An 18483-nucleotide genomic window follows, 5' to 3' on the forward strand; every position below is an offset into this window, starting at 1 on the left:
GCTGGGAAAGTTGAGTATCTATAGCAATTGTCAATATTGTGATGTTTGCATGCATAAAATTTCTGCTGAAGTCCAACTTTGAGGTACCATAGAAAGTCTTTCAGACCATGCCTCCTGGGATGGCCCAGGACGAAGGGAGCCTACATTCTGCCTAGCCACTGGATCCTGGAACAATGATGTTTCAGCATTCTGTAATGATGCCCTCTCTGGCCATAGTTAATTGCTCTGTTTGTGAGCTAGAGCAATTTTTCTTTCCAACTGTCAGCACTTCACGGCCAAAGTGGTATAAGAAAATCAAGGGGTAAAGCATCCTCGCAAGTTGGGATGGCTTTGTGCATGCACACGGGGGACGGGGGTCATAAAAATCCCTGAGGTGGGTGCGCATGCGCCCATGCACAGTGAGGAATTGTGAGCATGGAAGGCAGGAGGACAGAAAGTACTTGAACATGCTGGTGGCTGCAGCCAATGGTGAGTCCTTTCTGCCTTGTGCATCATCACCAGCAGCCAAGGTTCTGGAGCTGGAACATAACTGGCTGCTTTGCTGTATGAGGAACAATAGGATTCAACTTGCTCTCTGCAGTGCTGACAGTATCCAATATATCTGATACCTTTTCCTCATCAACAAGCTCCTCAGAAAGGTTGAGAAGAATCCTGGGGAGCAGATACTGTCCGTGCTGTAGTGTAAGGCCTCTTTTTAGAGATGCACTTCTGGCCACAACCACATTTTAACAATGAACAAACCAGATTTGATGTCAGAGGGATAAAATCCCCCATCTGTTTCCAATCCCTGAAACAGGCTTTTCTCCAAGCAAATTGGCCTTGCTCAAATCCATCCCAAAAGCCAACTTTTCAAGTAAAACTAAAACCTGTTTGATGGACAGTATCAGCTGCTTTCCTCTGGAGAAATAAAAGCACGCAACTGAGACTTATTAAAACACACTCCAGGCTATAGAATCTGAGTCATGGTGATTTGGTCTTTATTCTGATAGCCAATCTTCTATCATGATTCATTCCATTATGAATGGGACAGCTGCATTCTGGCTTATGCAATCGTTTCTCAAACCAGTTGGATGCAACTGGTAGAACATAGACTTGTAGAGTTATCAGGGGTCACCGCTGGAGCTATACTTGGGTGACGTAAGGGGAGGAGGCTACTCCTGCCACTTTGATATTTAGGTATTTTTCCTAATAATTTCAGAACAATGCTAAGGTTGTGGGTTGATGTAACAGCTCGTGGGCGGGGAGGGGGTGGAACCTTGATTATCCCTGTCTCTGTTCGTTTGTTGTCATGCGCTCCTTCATCCCATCCATGCAAAATGCTCCATTAAAACCCTGTACCATTGGATGGCAGGTGTGACTTGGAATGTTAGTGGAGCCGAGAACATCAGCCCAGAATTAGTACGTTTTGGCAGAGCTGGGTTGCTCGTGTTAAGCACAGGTCAAACTTTTGCCACTCCATTGGACCACCCCCGCTAGGGAAACCCTTCCTCGGTGCCACGTAAGGATCGGTTGTCCCCACTTCCACTGTCATTGTTTGACAGGTTTAAAGTAGAATCAGTGGTGGATTCTCTGTAACTTGAAGTTTTTAAACCATGATTTGTTACCTTCAGTAACTTAGCCAGAGGTCATGGGTCTATTACAGCAGTGGGTGGGTGAGGTTCTGTGGCCTGTGATGTGCAGGAAGGCAGACTAGAGGATCACAATGATCCCTTATTGCCTTAAAGTCTATGAGACGGCTATCTTAACTATGGTGGGGTGTATAATCCCACATCAGCAGGGAAGGGGTTAAGGAGCTGCTTTGGGCTGGAGTAGCTGCAAGTCATGCCAGGAATGCAAGAGGAGTTTAAAAGGTGGAAGCTCCACTCCATAGGAGGCAGCCCAGGAAGGGAGCAGGCTGTTAAGCTTCCCCGCTCCCCAGAAGATGCCTGAGAGCATGTGGAACCTCTGCCCTCACAAATAGGGAGCACAGACTCCCTGAGCTAAAAGGGGGGGAGAGATTTTTATCCCGTGACTTGCGCTGAAGACCCAGCGGACTCTTTGGTCCCCCATTCAGGGCCCCTTTGAGGAAAGAGGTCGATCTCCTGGCTAGCACTGCCTCCAGGTTTTTCTTTTTCTTTCTCTTTGCCCTTTTGTTTAACTTTGACTTTGGGTTGTTTGTTCATTTCACTGGAGACCCCACAAGGGAGAGAAAGAGCCAGAAAATCTCAGCTGGAGGGCTGAGAGCCCACTGCCCCCAAATCACCGCAGAACCCTTCCATTAGGCAGGCTGGACTTATGCGAGTGCACTTTCCAAGTAACATCCAAACCGGGCGCTCTGAGGAGGACAGATCCTTGACACCAACCTTGTGTCTTCAGGGTGTTGGGGAGCACCTATGTAAGGCTACTTCTCCCCTTCCCCCAGTCTTCTAAAGGACCGCCCCATACAGATGCTAGGGAATGCTTTAGGCAGCAGGAGGGAGGTGAGGAAAGCCCTGCACTGTTGCAGCCACTAGCTCCAGTGACAGCTTCAGAAGAACCACATAAAGCTCAGCCTAAGTTAATAGGGTCTCCCACCGAAGCTATAGTACAGTAAGTTGGTGGTGGTGTTTCTAGGGCTAAGGGAAGAGCTTTGAAAGTCTGGCCTATGGGATTTTTTATTGTTCAGTATGGCAGAAGAGTTGACGGCTGACAGAAGTTTCTTGGAATGAATCGATAGGGCATGATTTCCCAACCCGGGCTGGTTTTGCACATGCAAATTGCAGATACAAATGTGAAGACCGTCTTCTGAAAATCTGCCCTGGACTGTGCACTGGCTGATTGACTGGTGGACATTTGTCTGGACTCGTAAGTCAGTTTTTATAACACCGTCCCTTGTGCTTTTCTTTTTGTGCCAGTTACCTTCATTTCAACACCCTGGAAGCCTTGGAGCCAGAAACCTTTAGTGACCTGCCCAAACTGGAAAGATTGTAAGTGAATAGGAAGGGGGACTCCCTTGCTCACAACACTCTTGACTTCTCATGGTGTGGCCCTTTGGAAGAGTTTCCATCTTGGGTGATGGACAGGAAAGTTTCTGGAGCTTTAATTTCAGGATCTGATTTCTTCTGCTTCATTGCCATGGAGCAAAGCCGGGCCTCTAAAATTAAGGGAGACCTGGAAATGAGTTTCCTCAAATCAGAAGACTTTAGGTCCTTGCAAAGCAGAAAGGTTGGTGAGAATATTAGGGGGCTCTTCCCAGGCCAAGCCGTATTAGAATTCTGTTCCTGTTCACTTCTTTTCAGGTCAACATTAGTCAACTCTTGGCACCAGTGCCGGAACGGGGTGGGGGGAAGGCAAGGGGCCATGCTCCCCCACACATGGGCATAGTTTGGAGGGGCGAGGAGGGAGGCTTTGCCCCCCCACACTGCAAGCCTTGGGCAGGCTCAGAGCAGTGCCAGCAGGGGCTGCACTTCCCGGTGGGGGAGCTGATCACGGTGCTGCAGGTGCCAGAGAGCGGCTGGTGGGAAGGGCAGGAGGAGGACAGGCTGCGCGGCTGGTTCCCAGTGAGCTGCATGCAGCTGCTCGAGGTAGGAGACCGGCTGCACCAAGTGCTGGGGAGAGGGGGGCGCAGGGGTCTAGGTCCATGAGGGAGTGCAGGTTAGGAGAAAAGGGGGCTCAGGAGAGATTAGGGGAAGGGGTGCAGGAATTTGCCTTGTCCCCTCCCCCCCACCCCCCCACTTCTACAAAGGTTCTGGTGCCCTTGACTCTTGGGCAGTTTGCATGAGAAAATGAGGGGGAAATGCAGTCAGAGAAAAAGATAACAAGAAAAATGTGTGTAATGCCCTGGAATGGCTAGAGAACTAAAGCTTTTCTTTCCTACTCCCCAGTACTACTTAAAGGAACAACATCGCAGCCAGAACAAGTCAAGTGGAGGTTCACATTCCACATTCAGTTCAACAAGCCCTCTCTGCATTGGCAAACAAATGTGCTTTACATCCACAAACACTAGAAAGAGGCCCTGAGAAAAAGCCAGGATTCAAACATCCCTAAACTTGAGGATAATTAGGATCTGGATCAAGAGGTTCTAGCTGATCTTTGTAACTCAACAAACTAAAACGGATCTAAATTTCAGAGAAGTTAAAACTTGGAATTTAAACTTCAAATCCAAATTGTGAGGCATGGCTGAACTCCAGGGCACCCATGCATGCATCTCACATGCTAGGCTGCCTGTGTCTTCCTCTCCTGTTCCATTGGTTAATACAGTGAGTTACTCACTATCATCTGTCAATTTTCCTTTGTTCAGAATTTTAGATATGGCTGCAGACCCTCCCAGTAATCTTAGACTAATTATTCCATCTTGCTCCCCCCTCATGCATACTGGTGTAACTAACTTCCTGGTTTTGTAAGAACCAGGAGTCTTGAACCATATGTCTCAGAACCCAGAGCTGAGCTTTGGTTTTATCTAGAAATAGGCCAATGGTCTGGTTATGGATCTGCACTAGATTTAGGATAGTGTTTGGGTTCAAGGTCCTGTTGATTCTAGGATCAGGTTTGGGGTTAGATTTTTAAGGGCAGTGGGCTAATATGAGATGTTCTCATGAGATGTCTGCCTCCTTGAATTGACATCTTATAGTAATGGCTGCTCTCACGAAATTTCAGCAGTATCTGAATCCATGCTCAAAATAAGTCCCTTCTTGTTTTAGGTCTGAGCTAGAACCAAAATGCTAGGGATGGGTCCAAGGCTAGAGATTCAATCTCTTCCTCCCTGCCCCTTGCAGAATTTGAAGTGGTTTTGATTTAAGAATCTGGTTTGGGGCTTTTTTATTTCAAATCCTGAGTCACTGTTTCCAATCCATATTCAGCATTTGATGTTGTATATTGCATTGTGTTCACTAGCAAATTAACAATATCCCTATAGCCCCTAGAGAGTATCAAAGTATCATATACACACACACTCACTCACTCTAAATTCTGCACATCAGCAAAGTTCTGGTGACCACTCTTAACATTTAAAGTGAGCCTTGACCTGGGACGTTATCTGTATAGTGTAGAACTCTGTGTAACACTTTGGCACTCTTGATATCCCCATTGCAGATTCTTGCACAACAACAAAATTTCCAGAATTCAGCCAGGAACCTTCTCTCAACTGGAATCCCTCAAACGGCTGTAAGTGGACGACATTGCCAGCAAAGAACAATTGTTTTGTCTTTTATCACACGGCCAGGACCTAGAGACCAATTGGACTGGCTGGCAAAGGTTTCAGTTAATGTAGTTCTGGGACAACTGTTATGTCTAGTACACTGTTGTGGCAGCCACACACAAGAGAAGACTTAACCAGACTTAGTGGTTTCTTCCCGTTGGTGACTGAAATTGCTGTTGTGCCTTCTGCACAATGCTGCAGCTGAGGGTCCCTCTTAGGGCTCAGTCCTACAAGGTGCTCAGTACCCTCCACTCCCATAGCGTGGTTGAGCTCATCCAAAGCCCACTGAAGTCAATTAAATGACTCTGCTTGTTAGCCATCTTGGATTCCTTAGATCGATACACACAGTGAAAGGAGAAATACAGCGGTAAGAGAAGTCTTTTAGTATTTTTTTATAGGGACTTGGGGTATAGCCTTGTGCTTCACTACACAGCCAAGGAGCATGGTTATCTTGCAACAAACACAAAGCTTATCATGTGGGATTCTTCACTTAACCTGGCTTTCTCCAGGTTTTCTCTTTCTTTCACTTAAAAATCCATCGGACCTTAAAGCTGTTTGTTGTTATGATCTTAGGAAATGAGCAGGGTGAAAAGTTTTGTGCACAAATCATGGGGTTCTGCCATAATTGAAAAATCTGCGGTAGGATCATGTTTCCCCATTCCGCTGCAGCCTTCTCTACATTTGCTGCACACAGAAAAAACTCCTTCTCATGTTGCATCGTAATAGTTAATTAATTGTAAGAAGTTGTAAAATGTTGCCCAAGAGTCAAGGATGAGTGAGATGTTTGCAAAACGTGCTTACATGGTGTGAATTTTTGTACTATCAAATATTGGTTTAATGAAGCATTGTACCCTTTTTCATTTTTCTTATGCAATTTTCACAAAGTGAAACCCAAGAACCTTCCACAGCTGAACTTCCAAAAGGGAATGTGGTATAGTGTAAAGTTTTCTTCGGTGTCCGTTAGCCCTGCACCTAGAATTGACCCTAGTAATGAAATCTGCAGGGAAGAAAGGACAGGATGAACTCAGATACCATTACTCCCGTCTCCCAAAGGTGGGGCATGGGTTATAGAGATGAAAACTCCTCTCCAGTCATGGCAGCATATGCTATACAGCATCTAGCATTGGGGGTACCAAGAAACTGATCCAAAGCATGTTAAAATCAATGGGAATCTTTCCACTGGCTTCAGTGGGCATTGGCTTAGACCTAAGAACCGGAACGTTAGATTGGTAATGTTATTCCCTATATAGTAATCTGAAATTTTATACCTCTGCGCTCCTTTGTATGGGCACGATACACAACCACAAACTGTGTAGATGTAAAAATGTGTCCATAACATTTGTGCTTGTGTTCCCACAAATGAATTGTGGACACCAAGATTGGTAGCTAGACAGTTAGTGAACTGAACTTCTAGTTTCAGGCCAGATAAAATAGCTGCATAATAGGCAATGGTGCATATTCTAACTATCCAGGTATAATTTGGAACGAATAAGCAGGGGGAGCTAAACCAGGATTTCTACCTTCAGCAGTTAATAGGAGAACTGAACAAAAACTGGAATTTCCATCCTGCGGGAAATTTTGATATTTCAACATTTGTTTTTATCCCAAATCGAGAGACACAGTTAAAATTAGATCTGGTTGGAAAAACTGCCAGGGAACCCTTTTCCATTAGAAAATGCAGTTCAGTCAAAATCAAAATGCTTCAAGAAATAGTGTCAATTTTGCGGCTGATTCATTTCAGGGAAGAAAACAGGAGGGAAAGTCTTAAAATGTCGAAACGCCCCATTTTGACATTTTGGAATGAAACGTTTAAATTTTTTATTTTGAATATAGAGAGAGATTTGAATGAAGTTTTGAATCAACTTTTGATTTTGAATGTTGTTTATTTTATATTGTATTCTATGTGATAACATAAAATAAAGTAGAAATCTTAACTAATTATTTTGATCTATCCAAAATATTTTTTCAGAGTTTTCTTTTGCAGAGAATTTCTAGATTTTTGGCTGAATTGGAATGAAAACAAATTTTGAAATCACAAAATCCTGAAAGAAACAAAATTTCCATCTTCTGCATAGCTCTAGGTGAAATATTAAAATTTTTCACGGAATGAGAAGTTCTGAAATATTTTAGTTTTGAAAATGCCAAAATGAAATATTTTGGCATTACCAACCAAAATGAAACACTTTGACACTTCAACTTTCATTTTGATTTGTTGAACTGACCCGAAACAAGATGTTTCGGATCACTTCAACATTATGCTGTATTTCCCTATGGTTGTGCATTTCCTCTTGGGGGTTGTAGTTTAATTTGCTTGATGACCCATTCTCCCCTGTGAGTCAAGCACCCTGGCTCGACTACATCTGCCATGATGCACCACACTATTCAATTAGAGGGGACGTTGGATTGCATCATGGGAGATGGATTCTGGTCAGGGAGTCCAGCCCGTAGGACAGAATGAGGGTCTGAACTACAACTCCCATGAGGCAATGTGCCACAATAAGGCTCCAGTTTAGCATTCAGTTGACTTGAAATGAAACATTTTAGGTCAGTACAACAAACCGAAACATTTTGATTTGGGTCGAACTAGCTCTAATTTATGGTGTCATTGAACCAATGTGTATTTATCAGAAGCACTGATAAATTGGGGGCCAGATTTCCAAAAGAGCTCAGCCCTCAACAGCTGCCATTTTAGGCACCTATACAATAGGGAGCTGTTGGATGCCAATAACTTCTGAAAATCTGCCCACTTCAGTTAGGTCCCTGGGCGGGAGCTGTGAGCTCTTTTCAGAATCTGGCTGTGAGTCTATTTCGTAGTGTAGCCCAAACCGTTGTGTATGTTTGGGAAGGGGCTGGGAGATTAAATAACTTTTCTTTGATCTATGTCTCACAGACGGCTGGACTCCAATGCCTTGCTCTGTGACTGTGACTTGATGTGGCTGGCCGAACTGCTGAAGAAATATTCTGAACAGGGCAATATTCAAACAGCTGCCACCTGTGAGAATCCAAGGGAATTACAGGGCCGGTCCATCACCACCTTGACAACCCAAGAATTTAACTGTGGTGAGCATGCTTTTATTATTAAATCTATTCACCCAGTGATGCTCAGTTCTGAAGTCAGTGGGATTGCACCGGTGTAAACAAGAAAGGGGGTTGACTCAGCATCTGTGTTTTTTTTCTCCCTATGGTCCTGCTTTGCATCCACTTCCACTGCTGAAATGAGAGAGGACTAATGAGGTCAAGTGACTTGATCAAAGTAACATACTGGTGGTTGACAGCACACCTAGAATTTATGCCCAGGACCCTTCTGGCCACTACTCCTTTTCTCTAGCCATTAGACAACACTGCCCAGGTCAGTTACTTTCCAGCACCAGTGCTGCAAGTAGGAAGATGGAGACTGGTGCTGTCAGCTTCCCAGGTCAATAGACCATTCACTTAAGCTAAAAGAGCACCTCGACTGCAGTCAGTGTTTCTTTGCATATGGACATCAGTAGAGGCGTCCGTAACCTTAGTTAAATACTCTGTCATAGGTACTGTATCAACTGAGCAATAAGATATATGACATGAGTGTCCCATCGGGCATGTCTCTTTCACTGTAATAGTGATAGGTCCCGATTCAGCAAGGTACTTAAGCACATGTAGGAGGACCAGATAGCAAGTGTGAAAAATCAGGACGGGCTGAAGGGTAATAGGAGCCCCCATAAAAAAAGCCCCAAATATCGGGACTGTCCCTATAAAATCAGGACATCTGGTCACCCTAAGCACATGAGCAGCCCCACTGGTTTCAGTGGGACTCCTCATGGGCTTAAAGTTGGACACAAGCTTATGTACCATGCTGAATCAGGGTCAAAGGCTCCAGAGCACGTGCTTCAATTCATCCCTATTCATCAAAACAAGAACTGAAGCATGTTTAACTCCCATTGAAGTCCACAAGACGTGAGCATGTGTTTTGCTGAGTAGGGATGGACTGCTGCATTGGGGTCATAGTGTGTAAGCCCATTTTGTAATATAAGGGGTAAGGCCTAGGATATTGTACCCATATTTTCAGCCACTGGGTCAGAATTGGCCTGGGATTGCTTGGGGGGGGGGGGCGTGACTTATTCATCTCTAGGCTTGGTCTAATTAGGCTTTAACTTCATCCTACCCTGGAGTTCCCCAACACATATATGTTAGGTCAGTATACACTACCTTATACAAATGCCTGGCAGTTACAAGAGTTGAATTGGCCTATGGTTTCCCCAGAGTTCTGTTCACTCATGCTAGGCTACATCTCACAATACCTTCCAATAGTACTACCCAGCACTTCGCATACACAGATAAGAAACTTGTCAAAGTCCAGGTACATTCGTTTTATGGCTTAGTACAAGCTGGAAAGGTGCTTTCACGGACCAACACCTGGAATGCTAGCATCCAAAACAAAAATAAGGAAGGGGCAGAACAACAAGTTAAGGAACGGAGACAAACTGAGGGGTTGGATTTTAGTGACCTGTAAAGAGTTTTGTAACTTGTTAAATCATGGTATAAATACTCCAAGCTGAAATGTGTAACTGTGAGACCACAGCTTCTGTAAAAAGTGAATGTATGTAACCACGCTGCATGAGACGCTTCCTGGAGACTGGTATCATATGCAGGGGTGAAAGCAACTGAAAGGAATTACTGGTACGTCGGAGTCCTGAGCAGGGGGCATGGCCTCAACCGGAAGAGGCAGGGCCTTTTTATACCCTGGCCCTTTAAATCACCAGCCTGGGGAAGCTGGTCCAGTACGCAGTACCGTACTGGCTTACTTTCACCTCTGATCGTAAAGAATCTTTTTCCTGTACTATGTTCTTACTGGCTTTTAGCATAAACCTGACTAATGCTGGTTATGATACGTCATAATGAACCAACGTGTGGTCAAGCAATTGACTATACAATTTATCAACACTAGAGTGGGTTTTGGTAAATGGTGTTTTTCAGAGAGGCCTCGCATCACCACCGAGCCCCATGATGCTGACGTCAAGTTGGGAAACACAGTTTATTTCACCTGCAGGGCAGAAGGAAACCCAAAGCCAGAAATCATCTGGCTACACAACAAGTGAGTCGCGCACATAGGCTCTGTGGGAGTGGCTGCTTCCATCAAGTGGCAAACTCCTCAGTTACTGCCTGTGATTACAGGAGTCATTTCACAAAAATTAGAAATGCATGTTTCATTAATCGTATTTACCTTCATTTTAGTAGCACTCTCCAATGAGCCTGTCGATAAAGTGCTGTCTTCGTCTCCATTTGAAATGTCTTCCCAGGGTTGATTCTTGCCCATAAATGTACTCTGCAGGCTGAAAGAAGTGGTCTCTCAAAACATTTTATTCGCCTTTTGGTGTGCTTGGCGCCACCATGTTTGTGATATATTAGTCACTAAACTGCTGTCTCCTGTACTTGGTTTGTCCATGGAAGAGTCAGCCCTAGAAAGGGGAATTATTGTGCTCTATTGTGGTGCAGAGGCTGCAGTGGAACGTGGCAGGGAAGGGGTTAACACGCCATCCTGCCAGTGCAGACACCGCTGCTGCATGATGATATCAGGTCCTGAAAAGTCACAGGGAAATGCCTGACGACAAAACGTTTGGGGCTTGAGCAGTCGTTCATTCTTCATGTTAAAGTCTTCCTTGCTTTCCTTTGCTTCTCTTTCATGGGAATGTGGGCGAGCGAATAGGATGCTCTTAAAAATAAAACCCAAATGATGAATGTTAGCATCCCTGCTGACACCCTGCAGGCAGTTTCACTCCAGTGCAAATTTTTGTGGCTGAGTTATATTGCTCTCAGAAGAGGGTTTTGTGATGGAAATGCTGGCAAGCTCCCACTCAGGGCAGTGCGAATGGGATCACACTAATATATGTTCACCACACTGGAAACCACTATAACCGGGCAGTCACACTGGACAAGGGGAATTAATAAATGCTCATCAGGCATGTTGTTCTGCCTGGCAGATCCATCTATATTTTGGGGAGAGAAATTTCCTCTCCTCCTTTAGTCTTCTGCTGCCCTCCAAGGTTCCATCATGCTAGGACAAATGATATCCAACAGGGTGACCTCCTAACGCTGGCTGGGCTCCAAGAGTTGCAGCTGAATGTTGGGAGAGAAAAAAATACTTCACAGCTCTCAGGTCCTGGAATGGAATTCCCCTGTTTTATTAGGAACCCACAGTGAATTTATACCTAGCTCTTCTCCTACCAAAGAACCTCCAGCCCTGCTGAAATGAAGTTGGCTTTGCATAAAGCTTTAGGGATGATTCCATCATGGCTACTGCTTGCATAACTTGATGCTATTTTATATGTGCTTTCACTGGTTCTGTTTTAATCTCTCTGCTATAAAAAGATTCCTACTCTTACACTAAACCTCCTAAAAACAAACTTAATACTACAGCTGGGTGAACTTTACCCAAGTGCTATTTTTAATTTTTTTTCCAAAACTTTGAACCTTGTGAAAAAATATTTTTTCTTAATCATTTTCACTTTTTTCCCTATTTCTCAACAGCTTATAGTGCTGATGGACATTTTTTTCCAAATTTTGAAATTTAAATGAACTTTTTTTATTTTAAATTTTGAAAAAAGGAAGTTTCAACAAAATATTCACAAAATGTTTTGGTTTTTTTTTAAAGCAGCTCAGTCTCATGTATTGAATACCATAAAACCTGTCACTTCTCCCTAAGCAAGCAGGGTTTCTGATGGGATCGCTACTAAGAGTTAGCAAGTTAGATGTTATTCTAGCTGCTTAACTGCTATGCTGCATGTTTCAATTTTCAAGGACATTCCTGTCTACAGAGACAGGCAACCATTTAGTAGTCATTTTAGGGCAGACTGTCAGGGGAGACTTTACTTTTGTTCTTTCTTCCTTTATAGTTCTCTTTGCCTGCAATAAAGATTCCCCTGACTGAAAGTATCTGTGTATATCGGGGTGGAGAAGCAGTGCTAAAAATCATTTAGATGGTTTTATTGGATCCATTGGTATAATGATATATTTACTTGCAGTATATTATTCACCTGCTGAATATATCTCTGTTTTGAGTTCCAGATAGTGTGTGGTTCTTAGTGAACAAGGGAGAGAAAGCTGGAACTCAAGCTGAGAGGAAACTTGAATGTTTCTGTCTGTAGTTGTTTTCTGTATAAAAGGAATACTAGCTATGATTCCATATAATGACAGTTGGTGGAAAAATATTTGCTGTCAATTATGGGGAGCTAAAAAATAATTTGAAGAGACACGCACCTAATATTATGCATGCAATAAATAAGTAAATCGTTTGATGATGATGAATAGGGGGAAATGGTAGTGTTTTTCCTCTGTCCCTGCAAACTCAGCCTCTTTGTGCCTGGCTATGCTTTTCAGTAATGAAATTGACATGAAAGACGATGGGCGCCTTAACTTGCTGCAAGATGGAACCCTGATGATCCAAAACACCAAAGAATCCGACAAAGGCGTCTACCAGTGCATGGCCAAGAACATAGCCGGAGAGGTCAAGACACAGGAAGTAGTTCTGCGCTACTTTGGCACTCCATGTAATTGAGCCTTAAAGACTTCTCGATGGTCCAGATTATGGAAGGGAGCCAGTCAGATTAAGCCCTTCCTTTATTTATGTACGCTTTGGCAAGTGGCTTCACACGTGGTGCTTTGAAGGCTCCTAGACAGCTGGAGGGGTGTTATGGAGCAAAGGGAGGGCTGGTACCGGTGAAGCCATCATTCTGTGAATCCACCAGCCATCCCAGCCCCTCAGAAAATGAACATAGCACATGAAGGCTACTGCTGCTCTGAGCAGCTAGGGACAGGTTCTGCTCCTGCTCCAGAACCTTCAGAAAGAAGGGCCTCCTCTCTGTAACCCTAATACAGCCCCCTGGATTGTTTCCTCAGGCTGTGCAGGAATGAGGATTTGCCCCAAGGACTCGGCTTGTGTAGCAGAGAGAGTCGGGAGGCCCCTATAATTCATTGAGTAAAAGTCCCTAGATTTGTGTTGTTACATTAATTATCTGATGATGTTTATATCTAGTAGCCCCTGTGGTGTGCTAGGCACTTTCCAGACAGGAGTCAGGGCTGAAGTACGTCTTCTGGAGGCAGAGTCCTGAGTCCAGAGAGAGAAGGGGACTAGAGGAGGGGAAGTTTTAAGGGAGGTAATTGAAGGTGGTAAATAGGTATTGGGAATTGCAGGCTTAAGAGTATAACAGTACGGAAGGGGAGGACAAACATCCCGGGAAAGAGGATCTGCACAGTCTCCAGGGACGGGCAGAGCATGGAAGCAGAAGAATCATAGGTTTGGAGTAAGCCAGGCGTGGGGAGGTTTGTAGGGCAACATGGTTTTGTGGATGACAAAAGCAACGGGGAAAGGGAGAATGGAGGAGAGCGATATCGCAGCCAAGTCAGTGGAGATGCAGAGTGGTAGAGGAGTCCTTCATCTTGCCGGTTTGGAGGTCATGGAAGGGCGGGGTGGAGGGAGGCATGATGACACCAAGCAGACTCTGAACACATTTGAAATGCATTCTGGGTCAAGTCCCACTTTTCAGTGGCAGATTTGTTCTAATTTACCGGTGAAGCTTGCTTTGCCCCATTCTGGAGAGGCCTGCGCAGGAGAGGGCAGCAAGGCCGCTTGTGTCTGAAATGTGTCCCTTGCTTTCAGCCAAGCCCAGTTTCGTGATCCAACCCCAGAACACGGAAGTGCTGGTTGGGCAAAGCGTCACCTTGGAGTGTGGGGTCTCTGGGCACCCACCCCCGCATGTCATCTGGACTTTGGGCACAGGCTCACCACTCCCGAGCGATTCCCACGTTGCCATCACCAGCTCGGGAGGGCTGTACATCCAAAACGTCACCTTCTTGGACCAGGGCCAGTACAACTGCAATGCCAGCAACTCAGAAGGCTCCATCCAGGCTACGGCAAACATTATAGTGCAAGGTGAGGGACTCTATGACATTTGCTGGTGTTAAGCACTCAACTGCTTATCAGGCTGCTAAACCCAGTGTACTGGGCCCTGTTCCGCTCTCAGTGGCTATTCCTGTGTGGCTGGGTTTGGTTTTCTCCTACTGCTGTGCCATTGTCTTCTCCCCTCAGATACTCCCAGGTTCCTGGTCATTCCCACTGATCAGACTGTGACTGAGGGGCAAAGCGTGGATTTCTCCTGCACTGCTGAAGGCCGTCCTCCACCTGTTACCACCTGGACAAGAGCAGGTACTCCCCCAGTGTTACTTTCTCCTGTAAATACCCACCAGGCCTGGACGATGATAGCTAGGCTACTGCTCTGGGGCATTCTGCGGCCGATGGCGAGTTATCACCCAGCTGAGCTGAAGGTTTCTCACCCCGGTGAGATGTCGGATCCTGCGACATCCTTTGGGCTGGTGGTTGGTCTGGGATTGAGGTGGATGAGTATTGCGTGGCTGTTCCCACCACTCACTGGGGCTCACTGCAACTCCAATAAACGTTTGTTATGCTACATGAAATACCCAGGTTCTGATTCACCCTCTCAGCTGCTTCAGGAGTGGCGTTAACATGGTCCCGCTTTGTCCCTCCAGTGATTGGAAGGCCAAGAGGGCATGACACAGGCCTATAGTCTCTGTCAAGGACATGAAGGATTCTGGTGGGAAAGGGGGAGGCTGATGTGAGAGTACCAGGAGCCTAAGGCAGTCACTGAAACTTTCCTTAGGGGTCGAAAGAGGCTATTTGGTTTCTGTATCCTGTAAATACCAGTGAGGTCAGTTGCTTCCGTTCAAATGAATTTCCTTTACCTTTGATGGATTAACTGCTGACCTCAGGGCTGTAGCCCTGACTCCACTCTCTAAAGAGTGATTGTGCTGGGCTGAGCCTACAGGGCCGGCAACTAGCGGGCATTTGGGGGTGAGTGAGTGGCTACTGTGGCAGGTGGGCTCTGCTAGGCAGCCAGGGGTGAGTGCAGGAGACACTGGTCAGAAGCAGCTCTCCCCCTGGCATTCTCCTCATCCAGCGCAGCATGGATCAGCACATGGCACAGTCCCGGGGGCAAGGCCAGCCCTGGCCCCAGCCTATCCTGCAGGGTGCTCCCCTGGGCCCACCAGGGCTCCTGCAGCTCACTGTTGGGGCAGATCGTCCCCAGTCGCAAGTCGCCCCCACAGCGTCAGCCCCTCCCCTCGCTGGGAGCTGGCCTGACCCACCCGTCCCCTCCACCAAGCCGGGACACTGCGCAGGCCAACGAAGCCACAAGCAGGGAGCAGAGCCCGCCTGGCAGGTGCATGCCTCTTACCCTGCCCAGGCACCAGCACCCTCTTGGCCACGACACCCCACAGCAGTTGCCCACATTGCCCACCTGTAAGGCTGGCCCTGACTACATTACATCATCCAGGATAACATTAAGAATCAGGAAAAGAACAGAGATTCTTAAGCCCCTATACATTCCTAAGTAGAACTGTCAGAAGGAAGGAGGGATTTGGAGACTGCATTTCCTTCACTCCCTTTTCATCATGAAGTCCTTGGCAATGCTGAACCGCAGCCTGTTCCAGACACTCACCTGGTTTGAGAGAGTAGGGGGTTGGACAGCCGTGGCTCATTGGTGTCACCGCACTCCAGCTTTTGGTCATCACTGGGTTCTTTCTAATGGGAGAGGGTAATAGAGGAGAGAACTTGCCTCTGACGCCTCCCTGGGGTTTCTTTTTTTGCTTTTGAAAACTGAGCTTGGGTGAACTTTGAAGTTCTATGATGGTTCTCAGCACGGCTCCTCGGCACTGACCCCATGTAACCGTGTCTGGGCCAGGAGCCAGTTATCCCTGGCCCAGGGGCCCTCCAGCTTTCCTGACGCTCCACAAGCCATAATGAATTGTTCTGAGCTGGGAAGAATTCCCTGCCAGCACTGTGGCTTCCACAGCAGCAGACCAGCCATCAAGCCAGCTGAGATCTCCTTAACCGGCATGTTCTCCATTTCCTTTAACCCTTTCCTTGTTGCTGCCCGTGTTCCAGGAGCAGCTTTCCTGTAGGATGGATGTTGAATGGGGTGCTGTGCATGAATGGACTTGGTAGGCTGTCCAGCAATGAAAAGGTTAAATAAATACCACTTTAGTGGCTGACCTCCTGTATAACACAGGGCACAGGACTTCCCCTGAATTAACTCCTGTTTGAACTACTGCCGACCTCTTACAAAAACATCCCATCTTGATTGTGGGAAGTCCACCACATCTCTGGGTAAGTTGTTCCCGTGGACATGCGAAGAGCAGCCCAGGATAAAGAGGTCTGGTGGAGCCTTGTTCGTGCCCTAAATGACGCCTGACCGCACAGAAAGGGTTCACGTTCAGACTAAGTTCATAATCATCCATAAAGCAAATTAGGGATGACACCGAGGTAGAAGCAGCAGCTCTTCTTGACCTTGGCTGGAAAGGTGATGATTATGCTTCAGGGCATCAATAGCAGGAGTCGGGATTTTTAGAGTGGGAATGGGCAGACTCCAGACACACTCTCAACCACCCTCAATGAATGGAATAGTAACAAACAGCTTCACTAATACATCATTCTGCTGTCGCAATCAGGTGGGCCATTGCCAAATGACCGGAGGCACAGTATCCTCTCCACCGGCACCCTGCGCGTCATGAGGGTTGCCCTGCATGACCAAGGCCAGTATGAATGCCATGCCATCAGTGCCATCGGAGTCAAGAGCCTCCCGGTGCAGCTTTGGGTGACACCTCGAGGTACACCAATGCAGGCCAGTGTGTGTGGGAAATACTAGCTGGCAAATGGATTGCATTCACTTTACAGTATGTTGAGTTTGACGCTATCTGTTGAGGAAGGCAACTGCCTGAATTCCTGTGGGATGGATTTCTCTTTGCCTTGGGAGCAGAGGGACCATAGTAAAGTTCCTTTAGAGGATGGGGGAAATACACAAGTCCAGATTCTGAGCCAATGTAAATCGGCATCATCCCTTTGAAGTCAGTGAAGCTGCCCAGTTTACATCAGATCAAAACTCACCTGACATGGACAGTGCCTGGGAGAGAGGGACTACACACCAGTCCTCATCTAGTTGGTGAGTGTTAGTTTTCATGCTCCTCGTGGATCTTTCACTGAGTGGTGCCCTTCCAAAACCTACATTTAAATGCTGAAAAATACATTCAGGCTGTGACATTTTCAAAGGAGCATAATGGAATGAGAATTGGGCATCGAACTGCTTTAGACTCCTTTGGAAATCCCAGCAGAAATCTTTCATTTGGCTTGATGTTTTCTGGTATTTCAGCAACAACCAAAACTGAAACCTTGCATTGTTTAGTTTTTAAAAATTAGCTCTGGGTTCATTTTTTGGTAAAAGTTTTCAGTTTTTGAAAACTAAATTTTTTTAAACCATCCTCTTTATAATTTTGGTTTTTTCAACAAGGGGGGGAAATAGTATTTTTATAGGATACTTTGAAAATGACAATTTTGATATTTTCTGTGAAAAATAATTGTCTTTTTTTCCTAGCAGCTCTAATTCTGGCCCTCTGTATAAGTGGTACATCTTATTAAGAAATCATTGTTCTGAACACTAACTGCCGGGCCAAATTTCATCCCAAATTTAGGTTTTCCTGAAATTTGAGCTTTTACAAAAGACAAGAACAACAGAAATATTTCCAAAAAAAATTTTTTTTAATTCTTATGGAAACAATCTTCTTAAACAAAAAACATGGCCCACAGGGTTTGTCCGCCAAACACTGCAGCATTGTGCCCCTGGTGAGACTGGGGGCAGGTCTACGTTATAGGGTTAAATCAACCTAAGTTATTCAACTCCAGCTACGTGAATAATGGAGCTGGAGTCGACGTACCGTAGGTCAATTTATTGTGGTGTCTACACCGCCCTGGGTCGACGGGAGAAACTGTCCTGTCAACTTACCTTACGCTTCTCGTTCCGGTGGAGTACCAGAGTCGACAGGAGAGCAATCTGTGGTCGATTTAGCGGGTCTTCTCTAGACCCGCTAAATCAACCCCTAGTGGATCGATCGCCACAGCCTTGATCCAGGGTAAGTGTAGACATACCCTGGGGAAATTAAACTGAATAAAATCACATGAGAAACTGACTAGCTTCTGTAAATTCATAGATTCGAGTTTCTCTCCTGCATAACATGGACCAGAGAACCTAACTCAGTAATTTCTGCATCAAGTCCACAATTACTGCTTGAGGTAGAGCAGATCATTTAGAAAGAGATTCAGTCTTGATTTAAAAACACCAGGTGATGGAGAAATCCACCATGTAATTGTCTGAGCTGAGAGAAATACAAAAAGCAGCAGAAGATGAACAATGAAATTTAAATGAGAGAGGGTTGTTAGTAACAGAGACAAGGAAAACAGATGATATTTTAACTTGACAATGTCCCTTTAAAAGTTGTTTGAGACAGCA

General features: G+C 45.7%; 1 protein-coding gene across 3 annotated transcripts in view; it reads left to right on the plus strand.

Annotated features, from left to right (window-relative positions):
- The window catches only part of LOC125622440 (peroxidasin homolog), a 66624-nt gene that overhangs the window by 31653 nt on the left and 16488 nt on the right, over nt 1-18483 (plus strand). For 2 of the 3 annotated variants that reach the window (XR_012664675.1, XM_048820536.2), the window contains exons 5-12: nt 2874-2945; nt 5050-5121; nt 8046-8215; nt 10109-10226; nt 12509-12678; nt 13788-14060; nt 14217-14333; nt 16652-16810. Coding sequence is in view for 2 of the 3 variants with exons in the window: in XM_048820536.2 (XP_048676493.1) it covers nt 2874-2945; nt 5050-5121; nt 8046-8215; nt 10109-10226; nt 12509-12678; nt 13788-14060; nt 14217-14333; nt 16652-16810 (1151 nt within the window). In the remaining variant the exon portion in view is untranslated. The remainder of the gene's footprint in view (nt 1-2873; nt 2946-5049; nt 5122-8045; nt 8216-10108; nt 10227-12508; nt 12679-13787; nt 14061-14216; nt 14334-16651; nt 16811-18483) is intronic. The other variant, XM_075118681.1, reaches the window with a different exon arrangement.

Source organism: Caretta caretta, chromosome 13, assembly GCF_965140235.1.
Source record: "Caretta caretta isolate rCarCar2 chromosome 13, rCarCar1.hap1, whole genome shotgun sequence".
Lineage (NCBI taxonomy): Eukaryota > Metazoa > Chordata > Testudines > Cheloniidae > Caretta > Caretta caretta.